Source organism: Lepisosteus platostomus, chromosome 2 (genome assembly GCF_059453375.1).
Source record: "Lepisosteus platostomus isolate fLepPlt1 chromosome 2, fLepPlt1.hap1, whole genome shotgun sequence".
Lineage (NCBI taxonomy): Eukaryota > Metazoa > Chordata > Actinopteri > Semionotiformes > Lepisosteidae > Lepisosteus > Lepisosteus platostomus.
This window is the reverse complement of record NC_142612.1, coordinates 33,028,360-33,046,023: the sequence shown is the minus strand read 5'-3', so window position 1 is coordinate 33,046,023 and position 17,664 is coordinate 33,028,360. Positions and strand designations below refer to the sequence as shown.

The 17,664-nt window shown below is 39.8% G+C and overlaps 1 protein-coding gene across 2 annotated transcripts; it reads left to right on the top strand.

Moving 5' to 3' along the window:
• Nucleotides 1-606: 606 nt before the first annotated feature.
• On the top strand, nucleotides 607-17,409 carry u2af1 (U2 small nuclear RNA auxiliary factor 1). 2 transcript variants are annotated; one of them, XM_088606079.1, is made up of 8 exons: nucleotides 607-729; nucleotides 2,960-3,047; nucleotides 13,086-13,152; nucleotides 14,472-14,521; nucleotides 15,220-15,318; nucleotides 15,564-15,697; nucleotides 16,195-16,287; nucleotides 17,151-17,409. In XM_088606079.1, exons 1-8 carry the CDS (start codon nucleotides 686-688, stop codon nucleotides 17,266-17,268), a joined length of 693 nt encoding a protein of 230 aa, XP_088462205.1. In that variant the 5' UTR covers nucleotides 607-685; the 3' UTR covers nucleotides 17,269-17,409. The 2 variants fall into 2 exon arrangements, with proteins under 2 accessions (XP_088462205.1, XP_088462216.1); XM_088606090.1 differs by lacking the exon at nucleotides 13,086-13,152 and adding an exon at nucleotides 10,467-10,533.
• The last annotated feature ends 255 nt before the right edge of the window (nucleotides 17,410-17,664 follow it).

The window sequence follows — 17,664 nt, the reverse complement described above, 5'->3', positions numbered from 1 at the left end:
AAAACTATAAGTATAAGAATTTAAACGCGTGAAAGTTCTGGGATATAAAACACGGACAGTAGGAACTCAATAGAGCAATTATTATGTTACAATATCGCCATCCCGTGGCAACATGTAATTGTTTCTTGTGAGTTCGTTTCAGACGAGGGGACATATTCAGACATTGTTTCATGTACGAAAAAAGAAAGAAGAAAATATTTTTCTCATCTCTTCTAATTGTATGAAATTCAGGTGGATGCTGCACATTGGTGGTGGTGGAGAGGAGACCCCATTACCTGTAAAGCGCTTTGAGTGGAGTGTCCAGAAAAGCGCTATATAAGTGTAAGCAATTATTATTATTATTATTATTATTATTACTACCTGACCTATGGATGTACTCGTAGAACTTATCATATGAGTGGTTAAATTTCACTTGAAGAAATCTATTTGAAAGTTACATAACAGCAGTATTTATAAAAACCCTACATTTCCCTGATTATATACTGGGCTCTTCTCAATCGTGGTTTAATGAAAAATGGTTCATCGCCTAAAAACACCCTATGCCAAACTGTGAAATGCCCTGCTATTCGGATTGTGGTGCGCTTGTAAAACAGACTTTACGGTACAGGACTTCGGGGCTTGCGCGGGAGCTTATAGTTGATGACGTAGAGCGCGCGGCCGCGAGTTGCTGCTGCAGGAGGCGAAGATGGCGGAGTATTTGGCGTCCATTTTTGGTACAGAGAAAGACAAGTAAGTCTTTTTTGTTGTTTTTTTTCTCCACAAAACGCACGCAGTCGAAGTAGTAGCTTTACATTTTGTCCTATTTTAAAAGTATCTCGCGAAGTGCTGGTGGAAGCGTCCTAAATTCTTAGTTTTTGTGCGCTTGGGTCCGGCGGCGCATGAGAGGGCCATGTTGCTGATGTTGGTGGGGGTGGAGGACTAAGGCCTCCGCGGTCTTGGTTCGCCCGCAGCAGAGAGATAAAGACTCGCCGGCCGGCGATGCAAAGTTGACTGTGAGGACGAGGCGGCGGCGCAGGCGGCGGGAGCTGCACCAGTTGGCCCGCAGGTCCCGGCGGCCTTGCTCCGCCATTGTGTCCGAAGACACGCTCCCCTGGGGCCGGGGAGCCAACGCCGTCAGGCCGCTTCTGGAGGGCCGCGGAAAACCGATACTCGACTGTGCTTGAGGTGGAATTCGGCTAAACTGTGCACATTTAGACGCTCAAAAGGCACGGGGTTTAGCTCTTGATCCGCTCCTTGGTGGGAGGATACCGCCGCGCAAGTTCCAACTGGCTGAGGGGAGACTGTTCCGGTGTCGGTATTTCGAGAAAAAAGTCCCAGCTGCTGGATTTATTATTGTATTACATGCGGGTTTTTTTTTAGAAAATAATTACATCAAACCGTTGTTCTGAGTAAATCAGAAGACGTGTGAATCAATTAAGAATTGATTGTAGCGCCGTCTAACGCCACAGGAAGGATACATGAAAGAGAAACGTGGATGCTTCTTTCAAATTGCAATTGCTTCGTGCTGCGTGTGTTTAGTTCTTTAAAACAACCTAGGCCAAGACTTCTGACTACCTGAGGTTGTGTATGACTGACAACTGATAAGGTGCTTCATTTCTAGGTTATGGTCTTGGGTTATGTCGCTCATTGTTTTGGTGTGTGTATTGGGTTGGGGGGGCTAGTGGTTTTATTTTGAAGAACGACGAATCAAGCCCACTGAAGTCCGCGTTTTACTTTAGTTTGTTACATGATAGTTGTAGATCGCAAGTCATCTCTTTGTCTGTTCTTAAACAAATATTGCTTTTTGTTGAACTTTTTTCCCTGCGTGGGCTTAATGGCCCCCTCTTGTTTATAAGCTTTGTTTTATTTCTCTTGTTTTTGTTTGCTTCCCATTCATTCCAGTTGTAGCAGTCCAGTTAAGAACTAGAACGAGAAACAGTTACAAAGGAGAGGAGAGCCTTTGGCCCGTTTGGTAGTTAACTGATCTAAGGCTCTCATCCATCCATTTCTGAAATTGTTAGCAACTTCACACACATCTATGTAGCTTGTTTCCTAGGTAAAGAGGTGTACCCTGTTCTTAGTTTTTAATACACATCCATCTTGTTTTCACTTGTCTTTTGATTTGTTTAACTGATTCTGACTGAGTGTGCTGGGTTGACTTTGTAAGTGCCCGTTTGGATTTTGAATACTTGTATCACGTTTTTTCACAATCATCTTGTTAGGGAATATTTGGTTGTGGCCCTGAAGAGCACCCAGCCTGCAATGTTTGGTGGTGACTGTTGCTTCACCAAATTTCTAAAGACATGCAAACTACCTGTTTAACGGATCACTGAGGACTATAAATGTAGGTCTTTCGGCCCACAAGTAACAGCATTGTCTTAACTGAATAAAATACTTGGTTGAGTCATCATGTGCTTTATAGGTCTTCTGTATGTGGCATAACCTGTATTGGGGATCCCTGTATTGACAGAATCGGGGCTCACCACAACATGCCAGTGCAGGTACCCTGAAACTGCTGCAGAGCTGTTGTGGAAAAGGTGTTTTGGAGAACCATGTAAATAATGGATGTCCGTGTTAAAATATACCCTTGCCTTTGTTTTCCATATTTAAGTGTTAAGTGCCAATGAATTTTGAAGATAATTTCCTATATCTCTCTCACCTCAAGCTTCTCCTAGCCTCCATTTCTAGGTTAGGCTAAGTTGAAGATGTACATAATGTAAATAATTTCCCCAAAAGAAAGCAAGGTGTCCATACAAGGCGTTGCAGGAGAATTCCCTCTCCAGGGATCTGGGTTTAAGAGTAGTGTGTGTGCTTGTTTGGCCATATGCATTCAAGTTTTCTCATTCCAGCATCCCACTCCTGTGGTAAGTTTGAGCTTGCCTGATTCTTGTTAAAAGTATCCAATTTGCTCATGATAGTCTCATGATGCTTAAGGATTCCGGCCTCAGTGTGTTTCTATTTTCCTTTCCTTTTGAAACAGAGTCAATTGTTCGTTCTACTTTAAAATTGGGGCTTGTCGTCATGGAGACCGGTGTTCCAGGTTGCACAATAAGCCAACCTTCAGTCAGGTAAGTCTGAGCTGTACAGATGTTCCTGTCAGAACATGGTGCTGTATTACTCCTTGAGGTACTATATACAAACTCTTGCTCTTTTAAACCCCTTTAAGAAGCAAAGGGGAGCTAAGTGCCAGTGTTTTCAATATGTCCCATAAAGTTCAGAGGATTTTGTGATGAAACCACACAATTTTAGTGCTGCTGCAACTTGTGAAGTTTTCTTGCCATGAAAGTAAAAGAACCGCTGTATTTTGACAGTGTTTGTTGGATATGATTCCTTAAATAATGATTTTTAAAATCATTAAAGGTGTCATGTCCTTGTAGCTGATGCACTTCGTAAATACTTCCCTTGAAAGTGAAGGAGTAGTTTAATGTTCTAACCAGCATGAATGAAGTGCATTTCTAATCGGATAAACTTAATTGGATAGAAAAATTGGTCCTAAGCATGTACACTGCAAGACACCAGGGCTTTCTGTAGGTTTTATAATGACCTGAGTCGGAACTGTTCAGTATAGTTCTATATATGCATTGAAATCATAACTTTTCATTCATTGCTTGGGTGGTTTATAATAACTCCCTCCCAGTGTGTCAGTAGAACTAAATTGCTTTTTAAACTCTACACTAAACTGATATTAACAGTGTAGCTACTAAAAGTTCAAAAACAAAGGTAAACAATTCCATGTTTCTAAAAATTTCCTATTCTCCTTACTAGTTGCAAGTAGCTTCTCTGCTTTCACGGTGAAAGGCTATGAGCAGCTGTCGATCATCGGCACACATTAAAATACAAGAAGTATCTCACCCCAGTGGGGGGACCACTGTGGAAATCTTCATTTAGTTCCTGTCCAGAAGTAGGATAAATTTCATACCCTACCATATGAGGATGTTCAGTGCATTATTGTTTTTCTATCACAACATAAGTAGGTAAAGCTGAAATTGAGTGGTTTCTTTATAATTCCTGTTGTATTTTAAGCCATGATAAAGGTTTTTTTCCATATAAAGGTAGTCTTACTTTGTGATGGATGCATGCTTTTAAATTCATTTAATTCACACTAACTTGATTTGGTTTCTTTCAGAACTCATGCTTGGCTGAAGAATTGTAAATGTGTATTTGCTGCGAAAAAGACCTCTTCCATCACAGAAAAGCTGCTCCAGCTGTTTTGTTGGAGTCTTATCTTATTATTTATTGGAACATCATTTAGATAAATGACTGGCTGCAAAAATTTCAAAAGCCAAAATTGCCCATGGTGTACATGTAGAGTGTTCCTGCTTTGTGTAGTTTAAAGTCTGCTCTTTTTACGGATCAGTATACTTGTCCTTGACTAGCACTTCAAAGTGCTAATGTTAGGGTCACATTGTATTTACATTTTTTCCTCCTAATCTGTTCTTTTCCCTTTCAGTAGTTTCCTAGAATACCATGCCCCCCAAAATACTTTGCACTTCAGAGAAAGGACGATCCTATATACTGTTGGAGCTGAAAGCATTTACTCACTTGTGCAGTAAGTCTAGATGGCAGTATACTGTGACTGAGGGAGAGATGCATTTTTAGAAGCACAATTGAACTGGTCTGTTAATTTAAAAATTCCTTCCATTTGATCAGATTTAATAGTCCTTAAACTTCTATTGGGAAGTGTGTATTAAGCTTTCTTCTTTCTTGCAGTATTGTAGATATACACTGTTATAGGGTCTGCGAGAAGATTTACAGATGGGATATCATAAGCACATTTATATCTTAAGTAGTTTAATAATTCATTGTTCTTGCAGTTATCTATAGGCAAGCATTCTACATGTTTCTCGGATATTTGAGTTATTATGAGTTTGCTCTCGTTTGCGTAAGGGTATAATTTGGAACAACAGTCAGGCTATTGGAGTCTTGCCTCAGCAGTTTAAACCCAATAACTTTACCAGAAAGTGCTATTGGCACAACTAGATGTTTTTCTAGCAACCTGGTTTGATTTTTTCTGGTTTATATTCAAGTCTGTTTGCATCCCCTGCTGAGGTGATACCTCCCTTATAACCATTGAAGTAGCTGACTGCGGGCTCTCCAGAGAAAATGGATACAGTTCCTAATAGGGCTTTATTCAGAGGTTTGAAGCTATAATACCTACCCAGACAGAAGTAATTTGGAATCATTTCAGGGTTAATGTGGTATTTACACGAATGCAAATGTGAGAACACAAGGCACTCTTTTATGCAAAGGCTGGTGGGAGTATAGAACAAGTGACCTGACCATGTGGTTAAAGTTGATACCTGGGCTTCCATCAAAAAATGGCTGGATGAGATCTTTGTCAGTTAACTAGTTACCAAAAAGGTAGTATCAAATGGCCTTCACGTGTTTGAAACTATTTTTAAGTTAATTCCCTCACAAACTGTTTTGCTTACTGATCAGTCTAGCCTGGTGTAAATGAGCCCCCAGGACTTCAAAATCTCTGCATTGCATCCGTCTTGTCCCTATTGCTGCATCCCTTTGTGTCAGAATTTGACCCTTCCACTAGATTTGGCTGGGGCTGTTCTGAACGATTTCTCATTGCTCAGGTCTCCTGGCTCTTATTTTAAAGTATAGCACAAGTCAACTGTACAGTTAAAAGGCATGGAGGCACGAAGCCTTAAAAAGTAGTTGGTCTCAAGGCTCTTGGATCTACTGTATGAATTCACCTTGGCGTTTCTTCAAGATTGATTTTTCAGTCAGTAGTGTGCAATTACAGTTTCTAAGATTTTTAAAATGTATTGTTTTTATTGGAAAATAGTGAAAGCAAATTAACATTCAGTCCCAGTCTGTCATGTTTCTTAAATGTTCTGTGACTGATCATATATTTGCATCGCTTGCTTACGTTAGAATCTGTACTACTTAATCAAGATGGTGTGTTCCTATTATTATGTCTAGGTGGTGCAGATAGTGTTATTTTTAACTTCATTAGCAAATAAGTCTGTTGCATACCCATCTGGAGAGCGTCCATGTGTGTTGTAGCATGCTTTGGAAAACATGTTCTTCATCCTCTACTCTATAACTTGAGTTGCATTCTCCTTAGTTTTTAGTTTTCTGCTATGCTGTGACAGAGAAACCTGGAAAGAAGAGATCTTGTAGAACTAATTCATGATCATAAATGGCCAGATGAGGTGACAGGAGCACTTATTTGACTTTTGTGTGTTGGACTGTAGAGGATGCCTACATTAAGCTTAGAAGAGCAAATGTCGTTTTGGGTGATTCTTTGATTGCAGTATAAACAGGCTCTATGGATGAGCTTCTAATAGCACCCAACAATACCACTTGCTAAAAAGCACTATTGCCCAAATGTAAAATGTGCTGTGAATTTAAGGTAACTTTAGGTTACATCCTTGCATTTGTATGTAATATGCTAGCTTCTCTCTTGACTGAATATTGATTCCCTGCTTATTTATATTCTAGGGATTTACACATACCCAGCGTTGCTGAGCTGTAAACTTCCCTGTTGGTCATGAAAATTTACAGGGTGTAGGAATATCCAAGTTGCACTTGTAAAGTTGAGAGGCCTTATGAAAAGCTACCTTTCTGATCATGACATCCATAGTCCTGTTTTTTAAAAGCGTGTCCTCAGTATTTTGATAGACATTACTTTTTTTTACCAAAATAGGTGTGGAAAATATTGATGTGGGTCTAGATTACACATCCTTTTGGACTAAAATTCATCCAGTCAATTGAAACTGAAACATTTGCTTCTCGTGGGTAGTGGTGTTATCTTCTTGTGCTATATATAAGCTATTATCTTCATTTATAATCACTTTGTGTTACATTTTTGAAAAACACAAGTGGAGAAGGAGAAGATCCAGCTCAAGTTTGGATTTGAATCAGCTTTGCTTGCTTGGAATGTCTGGTGGTTCTGTTAAAATACCATCGGTGCTTCTGAACACAATACAAGTGAAGTGTAATAGTGCATAATGGTATTTTATGAAAATCTCACCTCACTAATGAAGTAATTTGTTCCATTCAATTAACAACATGTTAACTTGTCTTCCTGAACAGTGCTCTGGTTGATTTTTTTTCGGCTTATAAGCTGTGGTCGGAGTCACAAGTCTACCAATGGCGCTGTCTGAGTGGTGAAGGTAATGCCTGACTGAAGCTATGGACATCTCTAAAGTTATGGGGAAGGATGCAACTGCTGCTTAATCTTTCCCAGTAGCCTACTTGGGCTTTCCACTACTTCCGCAAAAACGTCTGCGGTCCGCTTTGCACTCGGACTTCTCATATGCCCAGATGAGATTTCACGAGAGAGCGCCGGAGTCACACTTAATACAGAGAGAAGACGAAAAGGAGGCATGGCTGTTAAACACCTGACAATTGCACTACTGAGGAGCCCTGTGTAGTTTGTCTAGGTTTACTCAAGCAAGTTGGAGTTGCCTTTGTATTAAACAATTAGGAAGCATCAGAACCCTCTTTACCTTCAAGGCAGTGACAACTGCTTTCTCATTCCTACCTGGGCACCAAGATTCAGGATTTTTGTTTTCATCCTCAATTTTGAAGTGTTTAGTTTTGAAGACTAAATAGATATTCTGGTGAAATATTAGCTATATAATTGGGAAGTTGCCTTGTCTTTGTTCTAAGCTGCTGATTTTGAATGGTTAGGCAGGCTCTTGCAAAGGCTTAGTTTCTTTGCCTTCGAAATAGGGATGTTGGTGTGAAATTTGACATTTTGTAAATAAGCACTCTGTGATTCAGTAGTCTTTTTTTTTTCATAGTGGTGGTTTTTTAATTTAGTGAAATTGTAATTTCTGTAATGAAAAACTAGAGAAGAATGGATTGCTCAAAAGACTTAAATAGAAATGGAAAACTTTTAACAGTAATGTATTCATTTAATAATATGTTTAAAACTAGCAATATTGGAATTTCTTTAATTGGAAAACGGCACAATTTGCAGTTTGAGATTTATGGAATGCACCATGCTGAAATCTGATTGTGTATCATGTAATGCGATTCCATGTTCTTTGATACAGACAAATCTGTGCATGTTCATAAATTATTGAAATGGCCCTTTTTGTAACACCACTTTTAATTGTTAATTTTTATACTGTATTTCTCATTTCAGTAATGCCTTCATTATCCTGGTGCATTGTGGTATCAATGCGGCATTCTTGCTGTAGTTAATATTTGAATAATTGCCATTGCTTTGAGCATTTTTGCTGTTAATTTGTTTAAATTTTGCCTTTGATTTGTTCGTTTTACCAGGTTACTTTAACTTAAACATTAATATACTGTTAAGCATCCTTTCACAAAGTGCCAGTGTTAACATTGTATTTCCCCACAATACAGTGGGATAATGAGGGTTTTTACTAAAATGGAAGTTATGTGGTATATAAAAACAGAAATTGAGCATCTTGAAAAACAGCCAGCTAAATACATGAAAATTGTATTTCCCCACAATACAGTGGGATAATGAGGGTTTTTACTAAAATGGGAGTTATGTGGTATATAAAAACAGAAATTGAGCATCTTGAAAAACAGCCAGCTAAATGCATGAAAATATGTAAATCAGGGCTGTCAAATAACTATTCCTCACATGTCCTTCATTTAGGTTGCTGTATCTGTTGGTCAGGAATAACCAGTATGGGCAAAAGCCACTTGCCGAGAGACTTTAATTGCGTACTGCAACTTCTAAGCTCGTTAACTTCGGTTTACCAATGGGCCAAAATGAATGGAGTTCAAAACCTATCTACTTTTCATGCCGTGGTAAATTGCCAGCATGGTATATGTGGTATGGGAGTTTATGGCTTCATAGTTTGCATTCTCTGTCGTGGTAAGCAGTGAAACTAGAACGCAGCAGCATCGCTATTAGTTAGAGATCTGCAAAAGGGCTTTACTTCTTGTTCCTCTATAGCCACTGGGACTTTGCTGTCATGAACAGGCTTGCATCTTACTTTGAATTCCTTTGCAAACAACCGTAAAGCATAGGAAGTAGATCTGTGTTCAGATTTACTCTAGGAATAGGATATACAAGGCAGGCAACTCGGTCCATGGTAGCCTTGTGAGTCATCCACGTTTTACTGCATAATGTTTAAAAAAATGTCCTTATATAAAAAGAAATCCCATACTCCAGTTTGTTCACGTTTGTCATTGCGGATCCGTTTTGACTTGTCTTTGAGCCACACAAGCTTTGAAAGATATCTGTTGAACTTGATAGAGGTAGAAGACCCACTTCTACAATCGTAAACTAATGAATGGTTAGTCAAGTCGTCACAAGCCACCTGTGGTACTTGATGGATATTGAAAGAAAAAGATCCTGCATGCCTTGTTACCTGTTGTCGGCAAATTTTTCACTGGACTGCCAAAAACAGGTTTCTCACACAGAACTAGCAAAGATGTTAGTTTAAGAAATCTTAGCTAAAAGGATAGGTGTTTTGCAAGCAATCTCACATAAAAACGAACGTTTCCCGCAAATATAAGAAATTTGATTTTGCAGAAATGATGTAGATGGTGGCGTAGAATATTAACAAAAATGTTTCCTTAGGTTCAGCCTTGGAGGCTGCTCCTCAAAAAATAGTACACCCATCATGTTATTTCTGAATGCTATGCTGTTTTTTGCTCTAGAACTTATTACTGACTTATATTAGAAATGTCAGTATCTATCCACCCCTATCCCCGCCCAGAACCATCAATATTTCTCCCTGCATTGCTTGAGATTCAGTATATGTGCTGAAGATTGGTATGGCTTTCAGGGCTTTGGTAAAGTATATCTCTCATCTCTCCATAGTACTTCAGTTTTCAGAATGGTATGTATTCATTACGTAGATATTTATGATTTTTGGCCTGCTGACTGCTAAGATTAAATTTCAGTGGTTGTGTACAAAAGATTCTCGTAGTGTAGACATCGATTCTGGCTAAAGTGCTTTTTTTCTGTTTTTTTTTTTGCTGTAAGTGATGTCCCAACAAAGTGTTGAGAGCTGCAAAATGTGAAGTCAAATAGTACAGCACTAAAAGCTGTTGTAAGGATACAATTTTGAAGAGCAGTCCTATTTTTGTAGCACACTATATGCTCATACATTTTGCGTTAGTTGAGATTGAGTTACTTTTTAAATCTTGGAAGAGTGCTGAGAGAGTTTTCCCTTAATCAAGTCATCCTTCATCAAAAAAATGTGCTAGGCTGGCCTGTGAAACTAAAGTCATAGGAATTGTTTTTGCTTGCTGACAGACAAACTTCCCAAGTTCCAGCTGGGCCCAGAATTATAGTAGTGTTTGGAAGGCCTTTAAGGAAAAGCTTGGTCAAAGAGATGGTCAAAGAGATTTTCATCTTTCGTGCTGAAAAAGAACACTGGCATGCTTTTTTTCCTTACAAACTCTAGGAGGGATAGCTGCATCTAGTTTTCATAGTTTATAAGGACGTTTGCAATGACCAAGAAAGAAAATTAGTTATGCTCTGCAGAGCAGTGGGGAATTTTATTTGATTTTTTTATTTTTTCCCTCTACAGACCATCTTGATTCAAAACATCTACCGTAATCCCCAAAACAGTGCACAGACGGCCGACGGCTCACACTGTAAGTCCCACTGTCAGAAATATTTTAGATTAGGGGTACAAAATCCCTCTCTGAACAATACGGGGGTGTCTGCCAAAACTGCTGACTTACAAATGGGTGCCAGCAGATTAAAGTGGGGCTGCTTCAGTGCTGTTAGCAGGGGATAACAAGACCACAGTACACATCACACACGCCCCCAGCCCCCCAAGATTTTCCTTTGCCAGCCTGTTGCTGAAATCCAGATCTGATTCTACCCTATATTTTTTTACATCTTTGAGAGCCTAAAGGTCTGTTTCTCAATTTTTGAATTGCCAGTTTTCTATTTTATGCCTACCAATTTGGATTTCTCTGATTTTTTTTTTTTACTCCTTTACTATATCTGTCAAGGTGGGGTACCAGTTAATGTGCTCCTGTACCCTGCAACACTTAATTAGAGCTCGTCATCGTTGTGATCTATCGCAAGCTCCACCCTTTCTCACCAGAAAGATAGCACTTAATGGTGGAACGGCACCTTTCTCTCCAACATCGCTGTGAGCTTGGGGCACGTCCTGCAGTCAAACCTGTGACAAAGGCTAGAGGAAACTGGCTGACTGAAGCCCATCTCACCCCGTGGGCACTCGCCAGTTCGACACTGCCCTTCAGGAATTCCGGACGAATTTGGCCAGTGATATCGTGATCTGGGCTTAAACTGACAGTCTGGGCTGAAGGCCTCAACTTGTGATCTAAGCAAGTAGCCTGACTGGGTGAGGCATCCAGGTGACGCGAAGAGAGGCCTTTTTCGGATCAAGACTGGGTTCATGGCAGGCTTATGTTTTGACTTGGCATGCTTGATAAAGATGCATCTCAGTCTTCCTTAACCTTGGAAGGTCTGTTTTCCAATATCCCTACGTCTTTTTTCACCTGGAGATGAGGAACACTACAATCGTGTTTGTAATGGTGTCCGGAGAGGTTTTAATTTGGCTCCTTTTTGTTCATCTGTGTGCGTAGTATCGGTCTGTCATTGTTCAGCATTTTCAGGATTCTTTTTTCCCCACTTCACACTTTCCCTTTGTCAAATGGTGTTTGGTTTCCTTATGCATTCATCAAGCATTGAAGTGCGTTTACAGAACGGTGAATTTCACGGCACAGTAACAAATTCATCCATTGTCTGCTACAAAATGGCTTCCTGATGGATTTCTAAAAAAGTTCACCTAGCAGTTGCATTTTGCAAGTCATCATTTATTCTAAACAGAATGTTCTCCATTTGTGACGGTTGTCTTTCATGCCAAAGTCGCCTGTTTGACCTCTAGCCGAAATCCCCAGACTCAATCAGAAGCTGTCATGGTTGATTTCGAGTGGCTTCAGTGTTTAAATCCTTGTTCCCTACAAACTACTGCCATGTTTTATTACATACCAACCAAAGCATCCATAGTAATTAGAAAATTAACCTCAAATCTTAGTCACACTGTGTGAGAAGTACTTGAGATTGTTGAGCCCCGCTTAGCAGAGCTGATGCACAGCCACTTGCTGCTGTACAGGTAAGTCGAGTTGTGTATGGGCATCATTTGCATCTTTTGTTGGGGGGGCTTATTTTAACTTTCCTTTTCTTTTTTTTAATGGGGATCTCAAAAGTACACACCTCATTATTGTGCTGTAGTAACTGGAAAAGTATTTTTAAAAATCAAGTACTGTGCTGTGTTTGTACTAGTCATAAGGAGTCAGTATAAAGTCACTTAAAGATGATTTTTATTCTGACTATTTTTTGTCTTTCCTGTCATATCCACTGTTTGTGGGATCCAAAGCCCTAACTTTCTTAGAGAAGACAGTGAACAGTTTTGTGTCTTTAAGGGAGATATTTCTTAAAATACTAACCAACATGAGTGGTCAGGCCTGCAGTGACTCTGGGTTGTCAGTATCTCTTGAGTCGATTGTGCCAGTTCACCAAGTTTTCCTGAATTGAAGCAGGAGACATGTTGCATGTCTTAAACAAGCTCAGCCATTTTCAGTCACCTGGAATTGGAATGGAGGCCTTCAGCTCCCACTGCTCAGATTCTTTATTGCAACAGTGCTACACAGATCAATTTTTAATTTGCCTACCCCTAGAAGACCTGGTTAAATCTCCGCAGACGTGACCTGCAGCTGTCCTTAACTTCTCATGTATTTTTACTTGTCCAGGTTAGGCACACTGCATGTTAATATGTCCTGCTCTTATTCTCTGTAATAAGTGAAATTTAAGAGCAGTTAAGAAAGCACAGAATACTTTTTGATATATATAAAAGGTGCTTTTATTTTGTTCTACACGGACTCCTAAATGCATGTTGGTACATAGTACACTCATTTGGCCTAGCTGAAAAGCCTGTGTACCCTGAGTCAAGAGCTTGTTAGCCTGCTGACCTGGCGGGCTAAGCTGTGGAAACAGTAATGAGCGTGCTGTCCTGAGGTCCCCATCGCAGCGCGGCCAGGGGACACTGGAGTGCCCCATAACATTTCTCTTTCAGCGCCTGGCCTGCAACTGGACTATGGATAGTATGGGAACGAAAGCAAAATGAGTTGAATGGTAACCTTTTTACAAAAATTTACATTTTGTATTTCAGACCATTGCCCTCTTGAACATTTACCGTAACCCTCAAAACACTGCCCAGTCTGCTGATGGTTTACGCTGTAAGTTAAACTTGTTTGCAGGATCCTGCGGCATTGATTTGTCATTTTTTTAGTGTTCCTATTCTTGTTGTTTTCAGTTTCTATGACCTGAATCTGAGCCCCGTCAGCACTTTTTGCCTCTAGTTTTACCAACTACCTAGCACAGAAAGGGCTTCTAACTCCTATTGAAATTAAGAGGGCAGACTTGTATCAAGCAGCCCTTGATACTGTCATGAACCACTCTAATCTCAAGGAACTCGCAATGGGATCTCTCGTACGCCACATCAGCAGTTATAAACGGAAAAAGGGGGTGGCAGGCTTCGTAAATTTCTTTAAAATCTGATTTGTGAAAGATTGCTAAGCCGCGCCATGGAATGTAATTCCATGCCACCGTAAGGAAATCATCAGCATATCTTCAGAGGAGGCACTCCATTGTGATGGTTATTGGGGGGAATGATCAATCGATCAGAAATATCTTGGTTATCAGTGAGAATCACAAGTAATAGACAGGCCCCCTGCTGTAAAGCTGTCCCCTGTGTCCCTAACCTCTGTTATCTAAAGCCTTTTCCCTTGAGCAAGCCTGGTGTCTTTGCATGCTCATTAGGCTTTTACCAGTCCCACTGCACGGAAAGTGCTTACAGAGGGAGTGCCCTTGACAGGCTACTTGTGCGGAAATATCCATTTGGTTTCATTTTAGTTTTCCCTGACATTTTATAGCATTCACTGATTCTCAGCCAGGAGAATTGTTTTCGTTGTCGGGAAAGTACCTTGGTCAAGGAAAGTGAGGATAAAATGGACGTTTTCTCCTCTTCCAAGTGATAACTGTAGGGATATTTAAAATTCTTGCCATCTTTCTGAAGCACAGTCTCATAAGATATTTTGAAGTTAATTGTTTCTAATTTGAATTTAGTAATTTCCTTGTAGTTATACATGTAATACTTGATGAAAAAGCATTAACAGTAGACTCAAAAAAGTTCTTAATTTATATTCCCTTTCACTGTTACAAATCTCACAATATCTAGTCTGCATTTGAGAAAATGTGTCCATCCTGTTCTCCTTCCATTGAGGGTAACACTTGGTACTGAACTTAACTTTACAATTTTAGATTTTAGAATGGCAGATGGATTTTATGACAATAGTATTGTTCAGTGTTCTGTAAATGTTAGAGATAATGTTGGATAGACATGATAGTCCTGTTGCCTTTCCCTTGCAACGTCTGTTAATCAGCAGCTTTGTTTTAACAAATTAGTATCCTTTTATTTCTAGAGTTAAGTTTCCAGGAGATGTTTGGGTTCTTTAGCATCTATAAGGCAAACTGTTTCTTTTTGCCTTTCAATCAGGTGCTGTAAGCGATGTGGAAATGCAAGAGCATTACGATGAATTCTTTGAGGTGAGTGAAAACTGCTTATATGCTAAATCAGCCCTGTAAACGGATTTGAAATTTTCTTCCCTCCTGTTTGAGAAAATATCTAATGTAGTCTTGTTTGCTTATCAAAGAACTGAACAAGTTTTTATTTTTCTTATTTGTGCCATAATCTTTTGGTTGAATTTGTGTGCTGCAGGAAATCGCATCCATCATTATAACGTTTGCTATAACCTCCTGGGACAAAAATCCCAGTGAATGTGGGTAACATCTAGTTCTAAAAATGAGGCATGGTTGATTTTTCATATTTAAAAGTAAAGTTTTGTACATCTAAACCTTCAGCATTTAATATTGACGATGTTTACAATAAATTCAATTTGCAGGATTTAAACTGAAGTTGTGTTCATTACCCTCCACGATCAGTGTAAATCCTGTCTATGTCACATGCACTACTGATGCAGATTAACACTATTTCCCCCATTTCATTTTCCAGTGCTGCAAAAATACACTACATTTGAACTTTTGTTTTCAAACTCTGGGTCCTTGAACCAGGGTGGATGTGTGTTTTTGCAGTTCCCTTTTCAGTGTTGATAGAAACTGTCTAAAACATTTCCTTGTCGAGAGTGGTTTCTTGGAAGGAGGTCCTCTGCTCAGGTCCCCTGATGTTGAGCATGAGCAGTAGTAAGTTCACATTGCTGGACTGATGTGTGCTGCTGACTTTGTAGGAGGTCTTCACGGAGATGGAAGAAAAGTACGGTGAAGTGGAAGAAATGAATGTGTGTGACAATCTGGGAGATCACCTGGTTGGAAATGTGTATGTGAAGGTGAGTGCTAAAATCTCTTCTTGCTCAAGTCTAGATTACAGAACCTTACCTTATTTATTAGGTAAAAGATACTGCACTCCTTGTGCAGAGCTACAGAACAAGCAGAGACTCTTTAAACCGCAGATAGACCTTAACCTTCCTTATTACAGTGCCCAGTATCCTTGCATATGTATCGCTGGCCTATTGTCCCTCAGAATTTTCTGAAGTTACTCTAGGTCTCACATTCTTCTCTTGTGTGCTTGTAGTTCCGTCGAGAGGAAGATGCTGAGAAGGCTGTAATGGATTTAAACAATCGCTGGTTCAATGGGCAGCCGATACACGCAGAGCTTTCACCTGTGACTGACTTCAGGGAAGCCTGCTGTCGCCAGTATGAGATGGGGTGAGTACTAGGACTTTTAAGCTTATTTTATGTTCTGTCTTGTTATAGAGAGGAGTGTTATGCCAATAAATCCCAAATTAAAATTTTAATAGCAGAAACCCTCATCTAGATTGACATAGAAAATGTACATAAACTAAGTGCAAACACTTTTTCTCCACACTTTCTACACTGTACCAGAGGTCATTCTTAAAAATTAGGGAGAGCAGTGGTCCTAATCCAGTTGAGCTTCCATGCTTTATATGTGTATTTTTGTTTTACTAGTTTAGAATCCAGACATGCATTTCCTTGAATACCTACTGCATGCCTGAGAGTTGTGGAGAAACTGAAGCTTTCCTGAAATCTGTATATACAAGTCCAATTCTGTAGCCTGTTCAAAGAGTTCTTAATTTAGCCAGATCTCCTCCTTCCAAATCTGTGCTGGCTGTACCCTGGCATGTTGCTTGGGAGCAAGGCTGCTGTGCTGGGGTAGCAGTCCTCATGTCTTCTTCTGTCCACAGAGAGTGCACTCGAGGAGGATTTTGTAACTTCATGCACCTCAAGCCCATTTCCCGAGAACTCCGTCGGGAGCTGTATGGCCGTCGCCGGAAAAGGTAGGAGTCCAGGTCCTTCCTGTTGTTTGGTAGATAGTGGAAGCAAAAATGCAAGTATTTATCATATGCAGTCAATTCCAAAGCCCACAATAATAAGTTTAAAACCATCATTACTCCTCACAAACATCTAGTTGCAGTTTTGGCAAGAATTCTCATGTTTTCCATTAGTTCTCTACCTTCAATAGCACCTTGGCTGTTCACATAGTAAAACTGTCAGATTAGGACACTTGTGTCTTGCATTGTGTGAAAGATTGTCAGACTGGCTGCAGTCGGTATTGAGATGCTTTTTTTAAGTTTAGCAATTTGGTTTTTCTAGATGTTAAAAAACTAAACTAAGGGTTGCCATTTGGGTTTATGTAAGGACCATGGTCCTAACATGTTCGTGGCTTCAAGTTACTTTAATGTATTTTGAGGCTCTAGAAATAGTATTTCAGGTTAAGCAACATGCTACACAGACTGAGCCTGTTGCCTTGCAGCTAGAATTGCTGCTCCTTGGCTGTAGACGACTGTTAATTGTTTTGTGCAAAACCCTTCTTCCCTTTCAAATTGCAAAACACCTGGCAGACCAGGTGAAACCAGTTGATCTTAGTAAATGTTCCCTATCAAACTTCCCACACATTGATTTAGTTTCCGGGATCATTATTCTGAAAAAGAATGGATGACATCCTTGGTTCAAAAAGGAATGGCTTCCTCTCATTTGTAACCCTCCTATTTAGGGATATTTAGTCATTTAAGTGCACGTTGGAACAAGTCGATTTGGGATTTTCTCTTAATAAATTAATAAATTCGGAAACCTGTTGTTTTGCAGCTCCAGGTTGTAAGAACATGACCTCCAGGCTATTAAAAGTTGTCTTCTTCCTCAGGCATAGGTCTCGCTCCAGATCTCGTGAACGACGCTCGCGCTCCCGGGAACGGGGCAGAGGAGGACGTGAACGCGAGAGGAGGAGGTCAAGGGATCGGGAAAGATCCGGTCGTTTCTAAGAAGAGACGCGTATCTTCTTACCCACACAGGATTTGTTGTAGTCTTATGATGACCAAAATATGTGTGAAATGTGGAAAATCTTACCCCTTCTTTTTTTTAAAAAAACCTTGCTTTCTCAATAAAAACAGCTTTGTAGTGCTTCTCTATCTTGTGTTATTTCTGGATGTAATTTTGTGTTTTTTGGAAAACAAAGCACCATACAGAGTTGCATGAGCAGTGCTTAGACGTTATAAGTGAGTGGTCAGTTGTGGTATTTTCAATCTCGATCTCTTAACTACCAAACAAATTGTTTTTAAAATTGCTACAGATCTTCAGAAATTTAAATTTGATGGGTTGTGTCACTAGGACCATGGTTTAAACCAGTAGAATTCAAGTGTCTGGACAGATTCCTAATA